The following is a 21,756-nucleotide window of genomic DNA, read 5'->3' as shown; positions in this document are numbered from 1 at the left end:
AAACTAATACATTATATGTCAATGATATCTCAATTTAGGGGAAAAAGGAGAGAAAAACTCAGGCCCAGAGATATGAAGTATTAAGTGACAGACAGAGAATCATCCAGATTCTGAATCTGATAAAACCAGAAACAAAATCCAAGCCTTCATTCAAGTTAATGTTCTTTCTATTACATCATGCTAGCTCCTCTGTTTCTGTCTCTAGTTTCTTTGGACTGAATATTTTTTGCTGTGTTTATAAATATCCTGATGCTGGGAAAGACTGAAGGCAAAACAAGAAGCGGGTGGCAGAGGATGAGACGGTTAGACAGCATCACTGACTCAATGGACGTGAATCTGAGCAAACTCTGGGAGACAGTGAAGAACAGGGGAGCCTGGCGTGCTACAGTCCATGTGGTCGCAAAGAGTCGGACACGACTGAGCAACTGAACAGCGGCAAAACAAATGAGAAGAAAAACAAGAAGTCAGGTACAAGGTTTCAAGTTTTCCATGTTAATTAGTCTCAAATGTTTTAAAAGTTTTGTTCATCAACACAATACTTGTAGAGTTTTATAACAGTTATGCTTATTACTGTGCAGGGGAAAGGAAAAGCAAAGCCGTCTGTGCTCATGGACATGCTGTCAAACGCTTCCTTCAAGTGTGCTAGTACGCAGAGCATCCACTGGAGGGAGGCACACACTGGACTCTGAGCCTTACCTGCACCGCTGTTTCCCTTTCTTGCCGAAACTCGTCCGTCTGCTGCTGCTGCCAAGGAGCTAGACTGTAAGAGTCCTCTGTGGTTCTACCTTCCAAGGGGTTTGTCCGCAGCTGCTCCGTCAGCCACATCTGCGTCCTCACAGAAGGCTGGATGGGAACGCCGCCTACCGCTTGCTGACCAAGCATTAAATATTTCGGAGATTCAAAAGCCTCTGAGCTTGTCAGAATAGGCTTGCTTTCAGGTAAGGCACTGTATGTCATGTCTAAGGCCTGTCTCCTAAGAGTGGAGGAAGAAGCTCTAAAGTCTTCTTTGCTACAGCTCTCAAATTTATATTTGCTGTCCAGAGTTGACGGTCGTTTTTTGTTTATCTCCTTATCCTCTAGCTTCAGCATCTCCATGCTGTCGTGTAAACAGCTAGGTCCAGTGGTCCTCAGCTGTGCTGCTAATGCCTTCTCTCTCCCTGTCTTTTCCAAACCTCTCCTTGATGCTTCTGTGCACACCACGCCACCCTGACTACAGTTCTCTGGGACAGTGAGTTTGGATAAAGATGACCATTTCCGGAGGGGCCGGGAGTCCTTCATGTCCAGTGAAGAGTCCTGCTCCCCTCTACTATGATTTCCCAATGCTTGCATGAGGCTTATACTCCATTTTGAGCCATCTGCTGTCAGTGATTCCCTATGTTTGGAAACTGAAGCACTGGAGTTGGACGGCATGACATGGGCAGTAGGAAGAGTAACCAATGACCGACTAGGCTTAAAAGATAATGTGCCACTTGAAGTTGAATGATCTGGAAAGAAAAGAGAATGCCAAATTAGTTGTAATTAACAGGAAAAAAAAAAAGAGGCAAAATGTAAAATGCCAAAACAAAAATCTGAATATGGTTTCCCAGCACAAGTTTTTTTTCAGAAGCACTTCATCAACATGAGACTTACTACTTATCACTGCTACTATTATTATTAGTCATCTGAAACAAATCAAACCTACTTCCATACATTTTCTAAAAAAATGGATACATAACAAAATATATGCTCATCTGCAATCTATTTACAGATGAAAATGACTGGAAAACAGGTATATATTCATGCTATTTAACCAAAGTACTATGCCTTAAAAGAAAAAACCATCTCCCCACTGAAAGGTTTTACTCATGATAAATCACTGAAGCTTCAGACCCAACTGCTAACTTTACTTAAAAAATGGTATCTCTTAGTGTCTTTCCTCAACTGTGGAAATCTAGGTCCAATCTGAACACTGTAGTACCTCTCCACACTCAAAATCAAATCAGAAGTATGGGTAAAGGTGCTCCTGCAGTAATGGAAAACAATCAGAAAGGGTTCTAAGCAATATATTTGCAGATAGAGAGTAGTTTCTACATTCTCAGTCTCCCTTAATAGCATCCTCAATGATCTATTTTCCCAGGCTAGAACACCTGGAGTCTACCTTGATTCCTATCTTTCTCTGCACATTTACTAAATTCCCAGGTTGTCAATTTTTACTTCCAAAATGACTGCACAGTTATTGCCAGAGATCAGACCTTCACATAATACTATCCCACACATAGGAACTGCTGTAGTAGGCAATATGGAAGCCCAAAGGGTAAATAAGGGCCTCTACACTCAATGGACTTACTATCAAATGCCAAACCACCATCAAATATGCCTAACTAAAATCAAAGATTATCATTTTATCACGTGATATACACAAAGGTGATAGCAATTTGAAGTGTAGGGGTGGGTGATGAAATGTAACTTTTACAGTTTGTTCTCTGTCTTTCCATAATGTTTGACTCAGTATATATTTAAATATTACTTGTGAGTTTTGATATTGTTTTAAATAAATAAAGTAACAGGAAAAGAAATGCTGAGGAAATCATAAGAAGAATTCAGATGAGAAAGAGCCAGGCAAACTATTTTAAAAATATAATTCCAAGAGGTCTCTGCACAGAATTTATTCACCTGGAGATGGAAGGGGGAAAATATTACAGATGAAAGAATATGAGAAAAAGTATCACAAAATATCACTGTAATTTACCATATTATAGGTTCCCACCAGCTTCTACAGAACTCTTTGATACTCAAGAAAATTCCTATATTATAAAGCCAACCTCCCAAAATAAAATTTTAGACCTTAAATTCCCAACATACCCTGCAACTATGATACAGACATTCAGAAGCACCTGCACAGACTTCAGTCAAGTGAGTCACATGAGAAAATGGGCTCTGCATGGAGCTACCATTTCTGGCAACAGCAGACACATTAGCCTCCAATGACAACAGCAGAGGTGGCCAAATCAAGTGCTGGCAGAAAGGGGGCAGCAGCTGGGCAGCATCGGTCGGTTCGTCCATTGGGGCAGGAGAATGTCTGTTCCCAGAGGCGGCTGAGGAGTATTACCTGGAAGCTTAACCCTAAGCCTGGTTCTCCAACGCTCCTCAGAAATTTTGAGTTAACGAAACATCCTTAAATAAATCCCTCCTGTTCTCAATCATTCAGTCAGCTTCTTCTGCTGATTAAGAACACTAACTGATCCAAGTATGAAGCCAGGAAAATATTTCAATAAAATAAATGTTTTTAAAAAGAATACTTATTTTTTTTTAAAAAAGATGCTAAACTCACTAAACAGTAAAAGTGCATTCCCTATTATACACATAAAACTATTAATGACTGCTAATATCCTATGATGATAGAACATGAAACTGTTATAGCCTTTGGAAGAAGAGGGGTAATATGTATACATCAATATTTAAAATATGCAAACATACAGGTGAATATATAAATACACACATATCCACAGGCAGATAAATGATCTGGAGGAATATGTGGTAGTGGTTTAGTCGCTCAGTCGTGTCCGACTCTTGCAACCCCATGGACTGCAGCCCACCAGGCCCCTCCGTCCACGGGATTTCCCAGGCAAGAATACTGGAGTGGGTTACCATTTTCTTCTCCAAGTGATCTTCATGACCCAGAAATTGAAGCCAGGTCTTCTGCACTGCAGGCAGATTCTTTACTGACTGAGCTACAAGGGAAGCTGTGTATATAAGTACATGCATATTCATGGGCACATAAATGATCTGGAAGAATATACTCAAAACTTAATAAGCACAGGTAGAAAGGAGAGAAAAGGAGGATACTTTCATATTCTACTTTACACAATGTCTTATTTTAATTTCTTTCCAAAGAGCATAAATTTACCATTTGGCCAAACTTCTGCAAAGATGTTTTATTGTGTCACCTCAAAGAGTCTGAAATATCAAAGAACACCGCTTCTAAAGTATGAATTATATATGAGGTGACTGTCTCATGTTCCATGCCACAGCTGAAACTTCTGAGACCAGCTGAAACTTGACCAGTCCTAGATGCTACTTCTATCTGAAAATGTGCTAACTTCCTGTCTACCTTTGCCAGTTCGATATTTCCAAACTGCATAGAAAATAAACAATTGGTGATAAAAACCAATTCTACATCACACTAGTATTTACTCCTACAAATCTAAAAGCTAGTATAATATATCCTGTTCATAGAATTCATTAAGAATAGAATTTACTCCAAAACTCACTTACATCTAAAGTTCTCAAATTTCAGCACAAAACAGTTACCTGGTATCTAAGCCCTAATCCAAGAGATTCTCACTCAGTTAGAGAAGAGAAGGTCCAGGAAACATCACTTTTTAATAAGTGATTCTGCTATTCTATTCAGTACAATGTCATTCCACCTGTGACTGATTTCAGTTCTGAAACCTTCAATTTCAAGATTAACTATCTCAAGTCCAATCATCAACAGTATCTGAGGCTCACTGTAAAAACTGATTCACTGTGACATTCAGAATTTATTCTGTGAAATCTCAGAATTAAAGTTTACTCTATTCACATACATATGCACATACATACACATGCACACACACAACATAAATTAATGAACAAAGAACTAAACATTTGACAGTATAGATACTTGAAAAAAACAACCATTCTTAGAGGTAAATCGAAAAATAATTTATTTTGCCTAATGAAACACAATGAATTAGAGGTAAGTGCAATGCATTTCCTAATGTGCTTTATTATACTACCTAACTTAGCCACAAATCTCAAAGGCAAGCTATTATGATGGCATCCAGCAGTCTAAGTTAGAACAGTGAAATCTGAAACCAGCAGAAGGTAGTCCTTTTAAAAGCCAGAGGACAGGGTTTATAGTATTCAGAGAACACAGAAAAGCGAATGATTGCAGACAGATTTCAGCTTATAGGGGAAAAACAGAAAAGGACACTGCTGTAACCTGATAATGCAAGTGAATTATATTTAAGACAACAAAAGTTCTGAATTCTGAACAAAATCACTGTCATGTTATTCTTGTCTGGCGATTCATGCCAGATTGATTCTATCTTCTCTTACATGTAGGGACAGTCTCTCTGTTCTTTCTTATAGTAAAAGGAATTAAATTTTTTAAAAAACCACACCTTCCAGATCTATAGTATAATAAGAAATCATAAATGGTTACAATTAAAAAAATAATCAGGAAACTGTATAAACATATCAAAATATTCTGATTTTTAAAATAACAGCTTATATTTTCATTAAATATAAAACATAGTATTTTACATTTTAGAAAAATATTAAGCCTAACCCAAAGGCAATAATTAAGTTTTATAGAACACCATGACTTTTTCCCGTTCCTGCTAATGCCGTGATGATGTATCATGAGGAAAAAAAAAAAATTTAAGCCACATTTAACTCTCTCCACTTTTTTAAGCAAATGAACATTTTTCTAAGCATTCCTTATATTTTTAGGTAAGTATTTTAAAAACACTCTTAACTATACTCTGGTAGGAAAAGAGCTATATAAAGAAACTCAATAATATTCAACCAATCTTCTAGCAATATATAATGTACAAGGAACTGTGCTAGGCAGAAAAGACTATGCAAATATATTTATTCACAATAAAATATGAAAATAGCCCTCCTCGGGGTTTACAATTTCACCATTACACAAACACAGCTGCAGGACAGGACGAAAGCTTACCATAAGGAAACTACAAAACACCAGACAGTATGAAGTGTGCTGGAGAGAAAAGGCAGATTATTCACACAAGAAGTCTCAGAATGATAGCCAACTTCTCTATAGCAATAATGGAATCCAGAGCACAGTGAAATATCTCCAAAAAGTTAAGAGTAAATAATTGGCACCCAAGAACTGTTTGGAGCACTAAGCTAGCTTCCAAGATTGAAGACAAAATATATAATCCTGCAAAACAAAAACAGAGCTTTTCACCAAGAGACTCACTGAAAGGACTCGTAATAACATTTCTTAAGGTTCTTTCACTAAAAAAGAAAAACAAGTCCTGAGGTGTAAAAACAAATAAGATTAAAAAAAATAAATAAATGTGTAATTATATCTAAGAATGCCAATGATTACAAAACAATATCTAACTTGTGGGTTAAAAAAAAAAGAGGGTAAAGAAAACCAAAATATCAACTATGATGAATAAAACAAGGATGGAACAGCATTCTAACATCATAGTCAAGTTAGAGATGTATGTTATAATTTCTAAACAACTAGAAGAACAAGGAGAGCTCAAAACTGCACAGCCACAAGCAAAAGAATATAAAGCTGGATTCTTCTCTTATACTTTCAACAAGTATTAGCTCAAAATGAACCACAGGCCTAAATGTAACAGCTAAAATTGTATAACTCTTAGAAGAAACCATAGGTGTAAATCTTCATGACCTTTAAGTCAGGCAGTAATATGTCAGAAACAATACCAAAAGCCCAAGCAACAAAAGAAAATAAAGATAAATTGGACCTGAATAAAATTTTTAAAATTTTTGCTACAAATGATACCGTCAGGAAAGTGAAAGGACAGCCCATAAAATGGGAGAAAATCTTTGCAATTATACATCAGATAGGGACTTCAGATTAAATAAGAAACACAATTAGATTATATAATAAATATACAAATAACCCAATGTAAAAATGGATGTGAAATTTGAAAAGTCATTTCTCCAAAGATAAACAGATGGTCTTATTAAAGTACACAAAAAGATGCTCAACATTTTTAGAGAAATGCAATTCAAAACCACAATGAGACACCATTTCACACCCATTAGGATGGCTATCATCCAAATGACAGATAATAAGTTTTGGCAAGGATGTGGAGAAATTGGAACTCTCATACAAAGCTGATGGGAGTGTAAAATGGCACTGCTGTTTAAGAAACAGCTTGGCAGTTCCTCAAAAGGTCAAAAATAAGAGTTGCCATATGATCCAACAATTCCACCCCTAGGTATACACCAAAGAGAAATGAAAACATATTCACAGAGGTATTATTAGTAGTCAAAAAGTCAAAATAACTCAACGTCCATCAATTGATAAATGGATAAATAAAAAGTGGCACAGTGGAATATTATATAGTAACAAAAAAGAAAAGAAGTATTGATTGATACATGCTACAACATGAATGAATCTAGAAGACATTACACTAAGTGAAAATCAGTAACAAAGGACAACATATTAGATGATTCTATATGAAATGTTCAGAACAAAGAAATTTATACAGATAAGTGGCTGCTTAAGAGGATGGGAGGAAAGATAGAGAGTGAGAGATTACAGATTTCTTAAGGGAGGGGGAGTTAAAAAATGTTCTAAAATTAGATTGTATAACAGTTGAACAATTCTGAGAATATATTAAGAATCATTAAACTGTATACTTTAAATGGGTAAGTTATATAGTATATGAATTATGGCTTAGTAAAGATTTTTTAAAAGATATGTGTGTATAACTTCTGATAGAATAGAAGGAAAATGTCATGAAAGAAAAAGTGAATCAAAAAAAGGCAAGAAAGAAAAAAACTTGAGAAAAGCAGAATAGAAAGTATACAATATGATTTAAAATGCATCAAGATTTAACAATCACAGTAAGTAAAAATCCACTCAAAGAACTGTCCACATAATTTTTTTCCATTTATTTTTATTAGTTGGAGGCTAATTACTTTACAAGAACTGTCCACATAATTTTTAAATCCAGCTAAATGTTTACAAAAGATATACCTAAAATATTAAGTTCTATTTTGGCACTATGGTATCTGCATAGAAACTGAGAATGATTACACTAAAGAATCATACAGAAATAACCATTAAGAACATTATACAGAGCGAAGTAAGCCAGAAAGATAAAGACCATTACAGTATACTAACACATACATATGGAATTTAGAAAGATGGTAACGATAACCCTATATGCAAAACAGAAAAAGAGACTCAGATGTATAGAACAGACTTGTGGACTCTGGGAGAAGGCGAGGGTGGGATGTTTCAAGAGAACAGCATCGAAACATGTATATTATCTAGGGTGAAACAGATCACCAGCCCAGGTTGGGTGCATGAGACAAGTGCTTGGGCCTGGTGCACTGGGAAGACCCAGAGGGATCGGGTGGAGAGGGAGGTGGGAGGGGGGACCGGGATGGGGAATACATGTAAATCCATGGCTAATTCATTTCAATGTATGACAAAAACCACTGCAATGATGTAAAGTAATTAGCCTCCAACTAATAAAAATAAATGGAAAAAAAAAAGAACATTAGGAGAACTGTATATCAGGTATCAAGATCATGAAAAGCATACTTTCCTGAACTGCTTGCTTTTACTTGTTATAATGAGAAGCTTCTGTTTCCCTACTGCCAAACATATGACCTACTCTTTCAGCAATTGTACTTAATAGCAATAGTACACAATTCTGTGCAAATCTTGGTTCTCATTTAGTTATTGTCTAATCATTATCACCAATCAGCTTTTTTTCTTAACTATTTTATATTTCTCAATTGTATTTTGTCAAGTCACTTCAAATCCTATTGAGGCAGAAATTGAGTGAAAAGTTCTAAAATTACTTTTTAAAAATAATTACAGAAGAGCTCCCCTGGTGGCTCAGACGGTAAAGCGTCTGCCTACAACGTGGGAGACCCGGGTTCAATTCCTGGGTCGGGAAGATCTCCTGGAGAAGGAAATGGCAACCCACTCCAGTATTCCTGCTTGGAAAATCCCATGGATGGAGGAACCTGGTAGGCTACAGTCCGTGGGATCACAAAGAATCGGACATGACTGAGCGACTTCACTTCATACTGTTCACAAGTTAGTTCTCAAGCCCTTTTTGTACACTCTTAGCAATCATTCACAACAAACTAAGAAACTTCATTTTGTAAGTTTAAGTAAAATAAGATGAAAAGCTAGTTTTTAATTTCTGATCTGCAGTCAGACTATTGGCAACTTAACTAAAGGACAATCTGAGGTACTGTTTAAAGAGGTCAACAATTCAAAGCAAAACTCATTTTAAAAGTTGGTCAGTTTCAAAAAACAAAAAGTTCCTTTTTGTAGTTACACCAAAACTGTAGTATTTTTGTTTTCTTGAAAGGCTTTTAAAATTTCTTTCAATTGTACCATTTTCTAGTACCATTCTCTTACAAGTTTCAATTTAGATTGTCTCATCAGCAGTTTACTTGCAAAGAGCAGCAAGTGTTCTTTCTCTTTAAAAATGTGTATAAATCAAATTGTAATGATCTCAAATTATGAGGAGTGAAAATTTTGAAAATTCAAATTTTCTCAGGAAAAAAAAAAACTGTTACTTTATGATAGAACTGACAAAACAATTATCATCTGGTCCTCTACCCACCTACATGTCTGGGGAGACGGGAAGTCATTAACCTCGACTCTAAACCCATGGCTGTCTGACTGGAGTCTTTCCAGGTCAGAAATACCTGGGTTCAACACAGGTCTCAAAAGTGGACTACATTCAGGGCAGTCAGCTTGGTCAGGTTCAGGAAGTCGTATTCTACCAGGCCAAGATGCAAAATGATATAAAAGCCTGAGTATATGAATGGACAGATGGATGGATAACAATGAAAGTAAAAATGAGGTCCATAAAGATACAAAGTGTACCTCCGACAAACCATTTTAATTTCTGCAAATTTACTACAGCTGTAATGCTCTTATGTGCCACATTTAAAGCTTTAAATTCAAATATTTTATTTTCAGCAATAATGTAGATTAACAAGAAAATTAAGTAGAGATGCAGGGCAAAGGAAAACAGTTATTTGGTTTGTAAATGAACATAAATCATAATTGTTTTGAATACTGCCTTGAAATTATTTGATTTCACAAGCAAAAAAGTATTCTGTGTATAACTTCTGACCTAATTCCATATGTAAATGAAGAACTAAATCCATAAAGGTTAGATTACTTGACCAAGTACAGATCTCAAAATAGAATCCCAGTCTCCTGTTTCTCAGTCTAGTGTTACCTCTCCTATACTACACACCACACTACACCTCTCAGATCTCCTCCTCCAGGGTCTCACTTCAAGAACAGATATCTAACGGTGTGGGTAAGGGCATACCTTTGGAGTTAGATTTGAAGAACTTCAGCTCCATCACTTGAACAGCTGTACAACCCCAGATATGTTATTAACATCTTCTAAATTTTATTTTTTACCTTCTCTCAGTGAAAAGAAGGTAAGTGTATTTTACCTTCAGTTCAGTTCAGTTCAGTCACTCAGTCATGTCCGACTCTTTGCCACCCCATGGACTGCAGCATGCCAGGCTTCCCTGTCCATCACCAACTCCCAGAGCTTACTCAAACTTATATCCATTGAATCGGTGATGCCATCCAACCACCTCATCCTCTGTCGTCCCCTTCTCCTCCCATCTTCAATCATTCCCAGCATCAGGGTCTTTTCCAATGAGTCAGTTCTTCACATCAGGTGGCCAAAGTATTGGAGTTTCAGCTTCAACATCGGTCCTTCCAATGAATATTGAGGACTGATCTCCTTTAGGATGGACTGGTTGGATCTCCTTGCAGTCCAAGGGACTCTCAAGAGTCTTCTCTAACACCACAGTTCAAAAGCAACAATTCTTCAGTGCTCAGCTTTCTTTATAGTCCAACTCTCACATCCATACATGACTACTGGAAAAACCAAACCTTTGACTAGACAGACCTTTGATGGCAAAGTAATGTCTCTGTTTTTTAATATGCTGTCTATGTTGGTCATAACTTTTCTTCCAAGGAGCAAGCATCTTCTAATTTCATGGCTGTAGTCACCATCTGTAGTGATTTGGGAGCCCCCAAAAATAAAGTCTGTCACTGTTTCTATTGCTTCCCTATCTATTTGTCATGTAGTGATGGAACTGGATCTTAGTTTTCTGAATGTTGAGTTTTAAGCCAACTTTTTCACTCTCCTCTTTCACTTTCATCAAGAGGCTCTTTAGTTCTTCATCACTTTCTGCCATAAGGGTTGTGTCATCTGCATATCTGAGGTTATTGATATTTCTCCTGGCAATCTTGATTCCAGCCTGTGCTTCATCCAGTCCAGCATTTCTCATGATGTCTGCATATAAGTTAAATAAGCAGGGTGACAATATACAGCCTTGACATAGTCCTTTCCTCATTTGGAACCAGTCTGTTGTTCCATGTCCAAGGTATTTTACCTTAGAAGGATTCTATAGTGAAAAAAATTTTAATCATGTATAAAAGCTATGACAAACCTAGACAGAATATTAAAAAGCAGAGACATTACTTTGCTGACAAAGGTCCATACAGTCAAAGCTATGGTTTTTCCAGTAGTCATGTACAGATATGACAGTTGGACCATAAAGAAGACTGAGCACCAAAGAATTGATGCTTTTGAATTGTGGTCCTGGAGAAGACTCCAGAATCCCTAGGATTGCAAGGAGATTAAACCACTCAATCTTATAGGAAATCAGCCCTGAAAATTCATTGGAAGGACTGATGCTGAAGCTGAAGCTCTAATACTTTGGTCACCTGATGCAAAGAGCCAACTCACTGGAAGAGATCCTGAGGCTGGGAAAGACTGAAGGCAAAAGGAGAAGGGGACAACAGAGGATGTGATGGTTAGACAGCATCACCAATTCAATGGACATGAATTTGAGCAAACTCTGGGAGACAGTGGAGGACAGGGGAGCATGCTACAATCCATGGTGTCACAAAGAGTTGGCCATGACTGAGCGACTGAACAACAACCACATCAGAACTATAAAACCTCACACTGCAAAAATATACAGCACATATTCTCATTAATGTTAAGGTCAACTGACTATCTAATGCACTGTAATTTCTGGAGATCATGTTATGGGAGTATCCATCATCAAGAGTCCTGAAAGTGCCAAAGCTATGAAGTTACAGCAACATAAGGTTATTCACCAGTGAAATGAATCTTAATAAAATAGGGAAACAGGTTAGAGAACAGTCTAAACATCATTTATGTCACCTATAAAATAGATATAGAATTGTAGCCAACATGTAATTTTTTTTATTAACTGAAACAATCATGTAAACCTCTTATAATGTCTTACACACAGTAAATGCAAAATAAACATTACTACTATTTTAATTAAATTTTAAGAAGGAACTCTCAATTTGCTTGAAGTATTACCTAAGGTATGGGGATGAGCACAGAATATCTGAAATAATACTGCCATGTGTTATAATTTATACCTGTATAAGTTTGGTGTTGTGTACATGTAGGTTTACCATTTCACCTTCTTTTTACTTTAGTAACACTTAAAATATTCTGTAAAAAAGAAAAAAGGGTAAGAACGAGAGGATATTTTACATTAAGATGAGGTGTTTTAAAGAAACCATTTAGCAAAGTAAAGTAATGAAACTTAATCATTGTAATAAAATACACAAGCAAAGAAAACAGAGCCTTGGGAAATTTTTACGATGTCTTCCAAAATTCGTGGTTCTCTAGTGTCAGGAGCATAGGGGTGTTGAGGGTGGTGGCTAAGGGGGGTGGGTTTCTCTTCAGGGTGGTAAAAATGTCCTAAAATTCATCCAGTGATGTTTATACAGCTCTGTGAATATGCTAAAAGCCACTAAGTTATACACTTTAAATGGGTGAATTATATGATGTGTACGTTAATTTCAGTTGTTCAGTCACTGATCATGTCTGACTCTTTGAGACCCCACGGACTGTAGCACGCCAGGCTCCCCTGTCGTCCACTATCTCCCAGAGCTGGTTCAAACTCCTGTCCATTAATTCAACAATCCAACCATCTCATCTTTTATGATAATTATTTTCTGTCTTGTCTTCTCCACTAGACTTTATGTATACAATGAACAGAGAAAATGTCTATTTAATTCTAACCTTTAGTGTAATACCTGACACATAATAGACACTCAATAAATATTGGTTACATGAATAAATAAATGACTGAACAAGTCCTTACCTTACAAGGCCTTAGTTTCTTCATAAAATAGCCACAATGCAGCAAATGTTAACCTTTCTTATTCATCTTCCTTTTTGACATACATTCACGAGATGACCTCAAATTTATACTATTCAACAGTCCTATTATTTCTTAGTAAAAACAACTAACTAATAAGATGTGATTAAACTAAAGTCCACTTTTCTCAGTCCCTCCTATTTGAAATAAATGAGGTTATTAATTAGATAAGAAAATTATCTCTAATACATATTAGCAGCTGGGAATTATCAAAGAAAAAATATTTAATTCTACCTGTACCTTTTCTTTACTAAAATATATAAATATGCTTGAAAATTAGCCCCAAATAGACTATGTAAAGCTACATTTACAAACTCAAGTTTTAAAAGATAAAACAACTGCATGTGAGCCTGCCTCTCAGGCACCTTGTGATTCACGAGAGGCAGGCTCCTGTGGAAGCTCACAGAGCCAAGTCTAAGCAAGACCTAAGTTCTTTTTTAGACTCAGGGTCCTCTCCTCCTCTTGCTTCTCTCTTAATCACTCAAGTCTGTAACCACATCTAGGTTATGCCCTACACAAGTGCTGTATACTTCAAAGACAACTCTCCTCTCTGAGCCAACAGCAGCTATTTACATGGCCTCCAGGTCTCAGCAAAGAAAATCATGGAACAAACAGGTGATCTGCGGTGTGGCTTATGTTACAACTTGGTAGTTCTGCAGGCTCATCTCTCCTCACGTCACAGATCTATTTCCTCCCACCCTGGAATCTGACACCCCATGAACAAATTACCACAGCTAAAAAGTGGCACTGCTAATGTTAAATTAGTGTTCCAACTTGTTAAATATAAAAATGTCACACTTTTATTTAGCATTATTTAAAATCTCAAGATACCATGCCTAAAAGTAAACCACTCAGTGGTAATTTTAGAGTATTTTTCTGTTCGAGAGTCCCTTCCCTGCTGAGTTCTGATGTAATCCATGTTGATCTCTGCAGTTCTGCAGTTCTTGAAACAGAGTAAGTATTCAACGAATGTTTATGAAGTGAATAAATGAACAGACTTCCAAAAGCTGCATGGGAGAGAGCATAGAAAGGTACCTTTATTCATATAAGGTCACTTATAAAATTGGATATTTATAATTATTAGAGCATTTACAGTCTGTATGATAAATATATATTCTATATTCATGTATGAATTTTAAGTTTTCAAATAATCGAAAAACACAACATTAAAATAAAGAAGAATAGTAAAAAAAGAGTATGTTATTTTTTCAGATGATTCATAGAATACCTTGAGGATTTAGCAGTGACCAAAGAGCATCACCTGGAACATCAGTTACAAGCAAACAACACTAAAGGTCTGACTAGAGAGTACCTTTCAGTTTGTGTAAAGCTTGATGACTTACTTCACAGCTGCACTGCTTACTTATATGTCATGGAATTGAAGTAAAACTTATTCATGTTCTTTTATGTCTACCTCAAAAATTGAATTTACATTTAGTATATAGAGGTATACCACTTAACCACGACCGTCTTTTAAAAATAAATAATTGCTAAGAACTCAATATTTACTATTAAGAACTCAATATTTACTATTAAGAATTCAATATTACTTATTATTAAATAAGAACTCAAAATGTACTATTACAGGTTACATATTTGAATTATATAACACAAGCATAATGTTATTTGCAAAGAACATATTTCAGAGGCTTGTAGCAAGACAGGCTTTTTCTTCCTAAACACTCAAATTCCAACCAAACTTTACATATGAAAAACTGGTGCAATCACACTCTTTATCTGCTCAGCTTCACGTGGGTATCCACTGGTCTAGCAGCCAAATATGCTCCGAGACTCTGGGGTAAGGTTCCCTCTTCCTCCTAATGAAGACTGAGGGCCTGCACTTTACACCCGACTGGAGAATTCTAGCAACAATTACTGACATTATTCTTTTTCTCTATCCCCTAAGTGGGCAAGAGAACTCTTTAGAATTTCAGGGATTCTCCTATCTAAAACCTCCCCTAACCCAGACATTTATATCTCACCACAGCCACATTAACTTTCTGTTTGCCAAAAGAACCAGGGCAATTCCACTGCAGTGAGGCCTTTAGCACTGTCAAAATGACAAAAGGACCATGCTCTTAGCACTCGCAGACTGACGGTAGAATATAGTTTATCACAGATATAATGTTAATCGACAGACATTATTATATTGAGTATTAAGTGGAGTGACAAGAGTTACTTTGAGAAGCCAATGCCGTTTCTGTTGGGAAATATATAAACATACATACATGCTCATGAAATTTTTGAAAGTAAATCCTTTACAAATTACACTGTCACTACCAAATGTCCAATAAAAATATAATGCAAGCTACATTTATAATTTTAAGTTTTATAGCAATCACATCAAAAAATAAAAACGAAAAGGTAAAACTTCAATAACTTCTATTTAATCCACTATATCTAAAATATTATATTATGCAATCAATATTAAAAAGTATTAATAAGATATTTTACATTCTTTTCTTTACTCAAATCCAGTGTGAATCTTACATCTCAATTTGGGTAGACACAGTTCAAGCACTCAATAACCCATGTTGCGAGTGGCCCCCATACTGGATCACACAGTACTATACTACTGCTTTCCATAAACTACCTTAAATAACCTTCAGAAAGGAAATGACAATAATTTACAATGGCTGTAAGTACACATATTGTATCAAGCATAGGATGTAAATTGTGGTAAGAATTAAATTGGGAGTTTTTGTTACTAGTCAATCCCATGTAGTATATAAATCATGCAGTTATTTGCTGTGTATATTGAGGTTTTAACAATAGTTTTTTTTTTTTAATTAAAAAAAAATTTTACAATGTTGCATTGGTTTTTACCATATGACAAGGCAAATCAGCCATAATGATACATACATCCCCTCCCTCCCCAGCCTACCTCCCCTCCCTCTCCCATCCCTCCAGGTCATGACAGACAGCCAGCCAGACTGGGCTCCCTGTGCTACATGGCAACTTCTCACCAGCTATCCATCTTACACCCGATAGTGTATATATATATATGTTGCTGCTACTCTCCATTCGTCCCACTCTGTCCCTCCCCCACTGTCCGCAAGTCCATTCTCTACCTCTGCATCTCATTTCCTTTCCTGCAAATAGGTTCATCAATATCATTTTTCTAGATTCCATATATATGCATTAATATACTATATTTGTTTTTCTCTTTCTGACTTACTTCACTGTGTATAACAGGCTCTAGGTTCGTCCATCTCACTAGAGCTAAGGGAACCCTCCTACACTGTTGGTGGGAATATAAATTGATACAGCTATTAGGGACTACAGTACGGAGATTCCTTAAAAAACTAGGAATAAATCTAACATATGACCCAGCAACTCCACTACTGGGCATATACTGTGAGAAAATCATAATCGAAAAAGACACATGCATCCCAATGCACAGAACCACTGTTTCCAACAGTCAGACCAGGGAAGCAACCTACATGTCCACCAGCTGATGAATGGACAAAACTGTGGTAGATAAATATAGTGGAATATTACTCAGCCAATAATCAACTTTAAGATTTCAAATGCATTCACACATTTCACTGAAAAATTGTCACAGAAAACCAAATAATGCAGCACTTTGTGCCAAAGCCTCAAAAATCCAGAAAGAATATGTACTCTCTTCCAAGACAAATATTTATAGTAAAATTTCACTAAAATATTCTGCAGGTACACTCTAAAACAAACTCCAGTTGTGTTTGGTAACAGGTCCAAATTTCATGTATATTATTTGAAATTAATATAATTGTACACTACCCATAATTCTCAGCTGGAGGGTTTAGTACATAGGAGATAAACACTTTAGGTTATTCGATGAGGTTTGGAATTTAAGGAATTAAGAATTTAATTAAGAATTAAGAATTTTATAAATCAGAAAAAACAAACACTTTGTAAACCTATGGTTAGAGAATGACAATTAAAGACAATTAAATGACCATTAAAGACCAGAGTATTACTATGCAAAGCATATATAAAGTATCCACATGACACTGATACGGAATAATCTAATCAACAACATGTTTTAAAGCTGACATTATGTTATAAATATCAACCTATTAGCTACATTCTAAAGCAAGGCTATTTTCAACACTCAATAATCCTCCACAATCTTTTTTTCCCTGAGCTCTTTACACTAAACAGATATAACATGAAGCAAATCCAACTAGAAGAAACAAAGATCACAAATTAGAATATTCAGGAAACTTTCCAAAGAACAGAGATGGTAAAAAAAACAATGAATAGCTCTCACAATGCAGAAATCATGAGAACTTCAGAAAGACATAAATTCAGGAAAGACAACTACACTAACTGGAATCAAGTGTTACATCAGCAAACATACCAAGCTTTCATTCTAAATAAGTAATCTTTAATAAGCCTGCTAAAACTATTCCCTATTTTTAGATAATAATTTTAAATAATTGATGTTTTTAATAGGAGTACCCTGCACCTCTCCTGACAGTCAAACAAATGCAGTCAAGATCATCTGCTACCAGTATTATCACTCAGACCGTAATTCTGATTCATTTTCCACAGAAGCCCCAAGTCTCTGTTATTGCCAATTTCCCAGAATCCTATAACTCCATCTTATTTTCATGTGCCATTCTTACATTTATTATCCTTTCCTAGAACTCTTGCCCTATTTGCCCTGTCTTCAAACTTTGACATTGCTTCATCCATATATAACAGGTTCTTTTTTGTTTGTTTGTTTTTCATTTATTTTTATTAGTTGGAGGCTAATTACTTTACATCATTGCAGTGGTTTTTGTCATACATTGAAATGAATTAGCCATGGATTTACATGTATTCCCCATCCCGGTCCCCCCTCCCACCTCCCTCTCCACCCGATCCCTCTGGGTCTTCCCAGTGCACCAGAGCCAAGCACTTGTCTCATGCACCCAACCTGGGCTGGTTATCTGTTTCACCCTAGATAATATACATGTTTCGATGCTGTTCTCTTGAAACATCCCACCCTCGCCTTCTCCCAGAGTCCACAAGTCTGTTCTATACATCTGAGTCTTTTTTTCTGTTTTGCATATAGGGTTATCGTTACCATCTTTCTAAATTCCATATGTATGTGTTAGTATACTGTAATGGTCTTTATCTTTCTGGCTTACTTCGCTCTGTATAATGGGCTCCAGTTTCATCCATCTCATTAGAACTGATTCAAATGAATTCTTTTTAATGGCTGAGTAATATTCCATGGTGAATATGTACCACAGCTTCCTCATCCATTCGTCTGCTGATGGGCATCTAGGTTGCTTCCATGTCCTGGCTATGATAGACAGTGCTGTGATGAACACTGGGGTGCACGTGTCTCTTTCAGATCTGGTTTCCTCAGTGTGTATGCCCAGAAGTGGGATTGCTGGGTCATATGGCAGTTCTATTTCCAGCTTTTTAAGAAATCTCCACACTGTTTTCCATAGTGGCTGTACTAATTTGCATTCCCACCAACAGTGTAAGATAGTTCCCTTTTCTCCACACCCTCTTCAGCATTTATTGCTTGTAGACTTTTGGATAGCAGCCATCCTGACTGGCGTATAATGGTACCTCATTGTGGTTTTGATTTGCATTTCTCTGATAACGAGTGATGTTGAGCATCTTCTCATGTATTTGTTAGCCATCTGTATGCCTTCTTTGGAGAAATGTCTGTTTAGTTCTTTGGCCCATTTTTTGATTGGGTCATTTATTTTTCTGGAGTTGAGCTGGAGGAGTTGCTTGTATATTTTTGAGATTAATCCTTTGTCTGTTGCTTCATTTGCTATTATTTTCTCCCAATCTGAGGGCTGTCTTTTCACCTTGCTTATAGTTTCCTTTGTTGTGCAAAAGCTTTTAAGTTTCGTTAGGTCCCATTTGTTTATTTTTGCTTTTATTTCTAAAATCTGGGATGTGGGTCATAGAGGATCCTGCTGTGATTTATGTTGGAGAGTGTTTTGCCTATGTTCTCCTCTAGGAGTTTTATAGTTTCTGGTCTTACATTTAGATCTTTAATCCATTTTGAGTTTATTTTTGTGTATGGTGTTAGACAGTGTTCTAGTTTCATTCTCTTACAGGTGGTTGACCAGTTTTCCCAGCACCACTAGTTAAAGAGGTTGTCTTTTTTCCATTGTATATCCTTGCCTCCTTTGTCGAAGATAAGGTGACCATAGGTTCATGGACTTATCTCTGGGCTTTCTATTCTGTTCCATTGATCTATATTTCTGTCTTTGTGCCAGTACCATACTGTCTTGATGACTGTGGCTTTGTAGTAGAGTCTGAAGTCAGGCAGATTGATTCCTCCAGTTCCATTCTTCTTTCTCAGGATTACTTTGGCTATTCGAGGTTTTTTGTATTTCCATACAAATTGTGAAATTATTTGTTCTAGTTCTGTGAAAAATACCATTGGTAGTTAGGGATTGCATTGAATCTATAGATTGCTTTGGGTAGTAGAGCCATTTTGACAATATTGATTCTTCCAATCCATGAACACGGTATATTTCTCCATCTGTTTGTGTCCTCTTTGATTTCTTTCATCAGTGTTTTATAGTTTTCTATGTATAGGTCTTTTGTTTCTTTAGGTAGATATACTCCTAAGTATTTTATTCTATTTGTTGCAATGGTGAATGGTATCGTTTCCTTAATTTCTCTTTCTGTTTTCTCATTGTTAGTGTATAGGAATGCAAGAGATTTCTGTGTGTTAATTTTATATCCTGCAACTTTACTGTATTCGTTGATTAGTTCTAGTAATTTTCTGGTAGAGTCTTTAGGGTTTTCTATGTAGAGGATCATGTCATCTGCAAACAGAGAGAGTTTCACTTCTTCTTTTCCTATCTGGATTCCTTTTACTTCTTTTTCTGCCCTGATTGCTGTGGCCAACACTTCCAAAACTATGTTGAATAGTAGTGGTGAGAGTGGGCACCCTTGTCTTGTTCCTGATTTCAGGGGAAATGCTTTCAATTTTTCACCATTGAGGGTAATGCTTGCTGTGGGTTTGTCATATATAGCTTTTATTATGTTGAGGTATGTTCCTTCTATTCCTGCTTTCTGGAGAGTTTTAATCATAAATGGATGTTAAATTTTGTCAAAGGCTTTTTCTGCATCTATTGAGATAATCATATGTTTATCTTTCAATTTGTTAATGTGGTGTATTACATTGATTGATTTGCGGATATTAAAGAATCCTTGCATTCCTGGGATAAAGCCCACTTGGTCATGCTGTATGATTTTTTTAATATGTTGTTGGATTCTGTTTGCTAGAATTTTGTTAAGGATTTTTGCATCTATGTTCATCAGTGATATTGGCCTGTAGTTTTCTTTTTTTGTGGCATCTTTGTCTGGTTTTGGAATTAGGGTGATGGTGGCCTCATAGAATGAGTTTGGAAGTTTACCTTCTTCTGCAATTTTCTGGAAGAGTTTGAGTAAGATAGGTGTTAGCTCTTCTCTAAATTTATGGTAGAATTCAGCTGTGAAGCCATCTGGTCCTGGGCTTTTGTTTGCTGGAAGATTTCTGATTACAGTTTCGATTTCCTTGCTTGTGATGGTTTTGTTAAGATCTTCTATTTCTTCCTGGTTCAGTTTTGGAAAGCTATACTTCTCTAAGAACTTGTCCATTTCTTCCAAGTTGTCCATTTTATTGGCATAGAGCTGCTGGTAGTAGTCTCTTATGATCCTTTGTATTTCAATGTTGTCTGTTGTGATCTCTCCATTTTCATTTCTAATTTTGTTAATTTGGTTCTTCTCCCTTTGTTTCTTAATGAGTCTTGCTAATGGTTTGTCAATTTTGTTTATTTTTTCAAAAAACCAGCTTTTAGCTTTGTTGATTTTTGCTATGATCTCTTTAGTTTCTTTTGCATTTATTTCTGCCCTAATTTTTTTAAGATTTCTTTCCTTCTACTAACCCTGGGGTTCTTCATTTCTTCCTTCTCTAGTTGCTTTAGGTGTAGATTTAGGTTATTTATTTGACTTTTTTCTTGTTTCTTGAGGTAGGCCTGTAATGCTATGAATCTTCCCCTTAGCACTGCTTTTACAGTGTCCCATAGGTTTTGGGTTGTTGTGTTTTCATTTTCATTCATTTCTATGCATATTTTGATTTCTTTTTTGATTTCTTCTATGATTTGTTGGTTTTTCAGAAGCGTGTTGTTTAGCCTTCATATGTTTGAATTTTTAATAATTTTTTTCCTGTAATTGAGATCTAATCTTACTGCACTGTGGTCAGAAAAGATGACTGGAATGATTTCAATCTTTTTGAATTTACCAAGACTAGATTTATGGCCCAGGATGTGATCTATTCTGGAGAAGGTTCCGTGTGCACTTGAGAAAAAGATGAAGTTGATTGTTTTGGGGTGAAACGTCCTATAGATGTCAATTAGGTCTAGCTGGTCCATTGTGTCCTTTAAAGTTTGTGCTTCCTTGTTCATTTTCTGTTTAGTTGATCTATCCATAGTTGTGAGTGGGGTATTAAAGTCTCCTACTATTATTATAACAGGTTCTAAATAACACTGCCTACTATGATCATGCCTTAAACTCAACGGATTCTTTGTCCATTAGAATATCTTGTACAATACTCTGTAACATACCAGTAAAATCACTCATTATTCTATGTATTAAATCTAAATAGCTAGCAGGGAAAGGAGTTGGAGTTCAACTTGGAGATAATGGCAAGAAATAATGGAAGGCCAAAACAACATCTTCACACATCAGCCCAATTCAAGAAGAAAGTGAAAATCATGCTCTTTATCCCTAAAGCATTACAGGGATTTGTATTTAACACCTGATGAATTATTCAGTGAGAAAAGCAGT

General features: G+C 36.2%; 1 protein-coding gene across 4 annotated transcripts in view; it reads right to left on the bottom strand.

Annotated features, from left to right (window-relative positions):
• CEP85L (centrosomal protein 85 like) overlaps positions 1-21,756 on the bottom strand; it is a 185,073-nt gene that overhangs the window by 81,420 nt on the left and 81,897 nt on the right. For 3 of the 4 annotated variants that reach the window (XM_070449914.1, XM_070449915.1, XM_020899700.2), the window contains one exon: positions 697-1,484. In XM_070449914.1, the coding sequence (XP_070306015.1) occupies positions 697-1,484 (788 nt within the window). Of the gene's footprint in view, positions 1-696; positions 1,485-12,184; positions 13,983-21,756 lie in introns of all 4 variants that reach the window. The other variant, XM_020899705.2, reaches the window with a different exon arrangement.

Source organism: Odocoileus virginianus, chromosome 19, assembly GCF_023699985.2.
Source record: "Odocoileus virginianus isolate 20LAN1187 ecotype Illinois chromosome 19, Ovbor_1.2, whole genome shotgun sequence".
Lineage (NCBI taxonomy): Eukaryota > Metazoa > Chordata > Mammalia > Artiodactyla > Cervidae > Odocoileus > Odocoileus virginianus.
The sequence above is the reverse complement of the archived record's forward strand: the minus strand, read 5'-3'. Positions and strand labels throughout refer to the sequence as shown.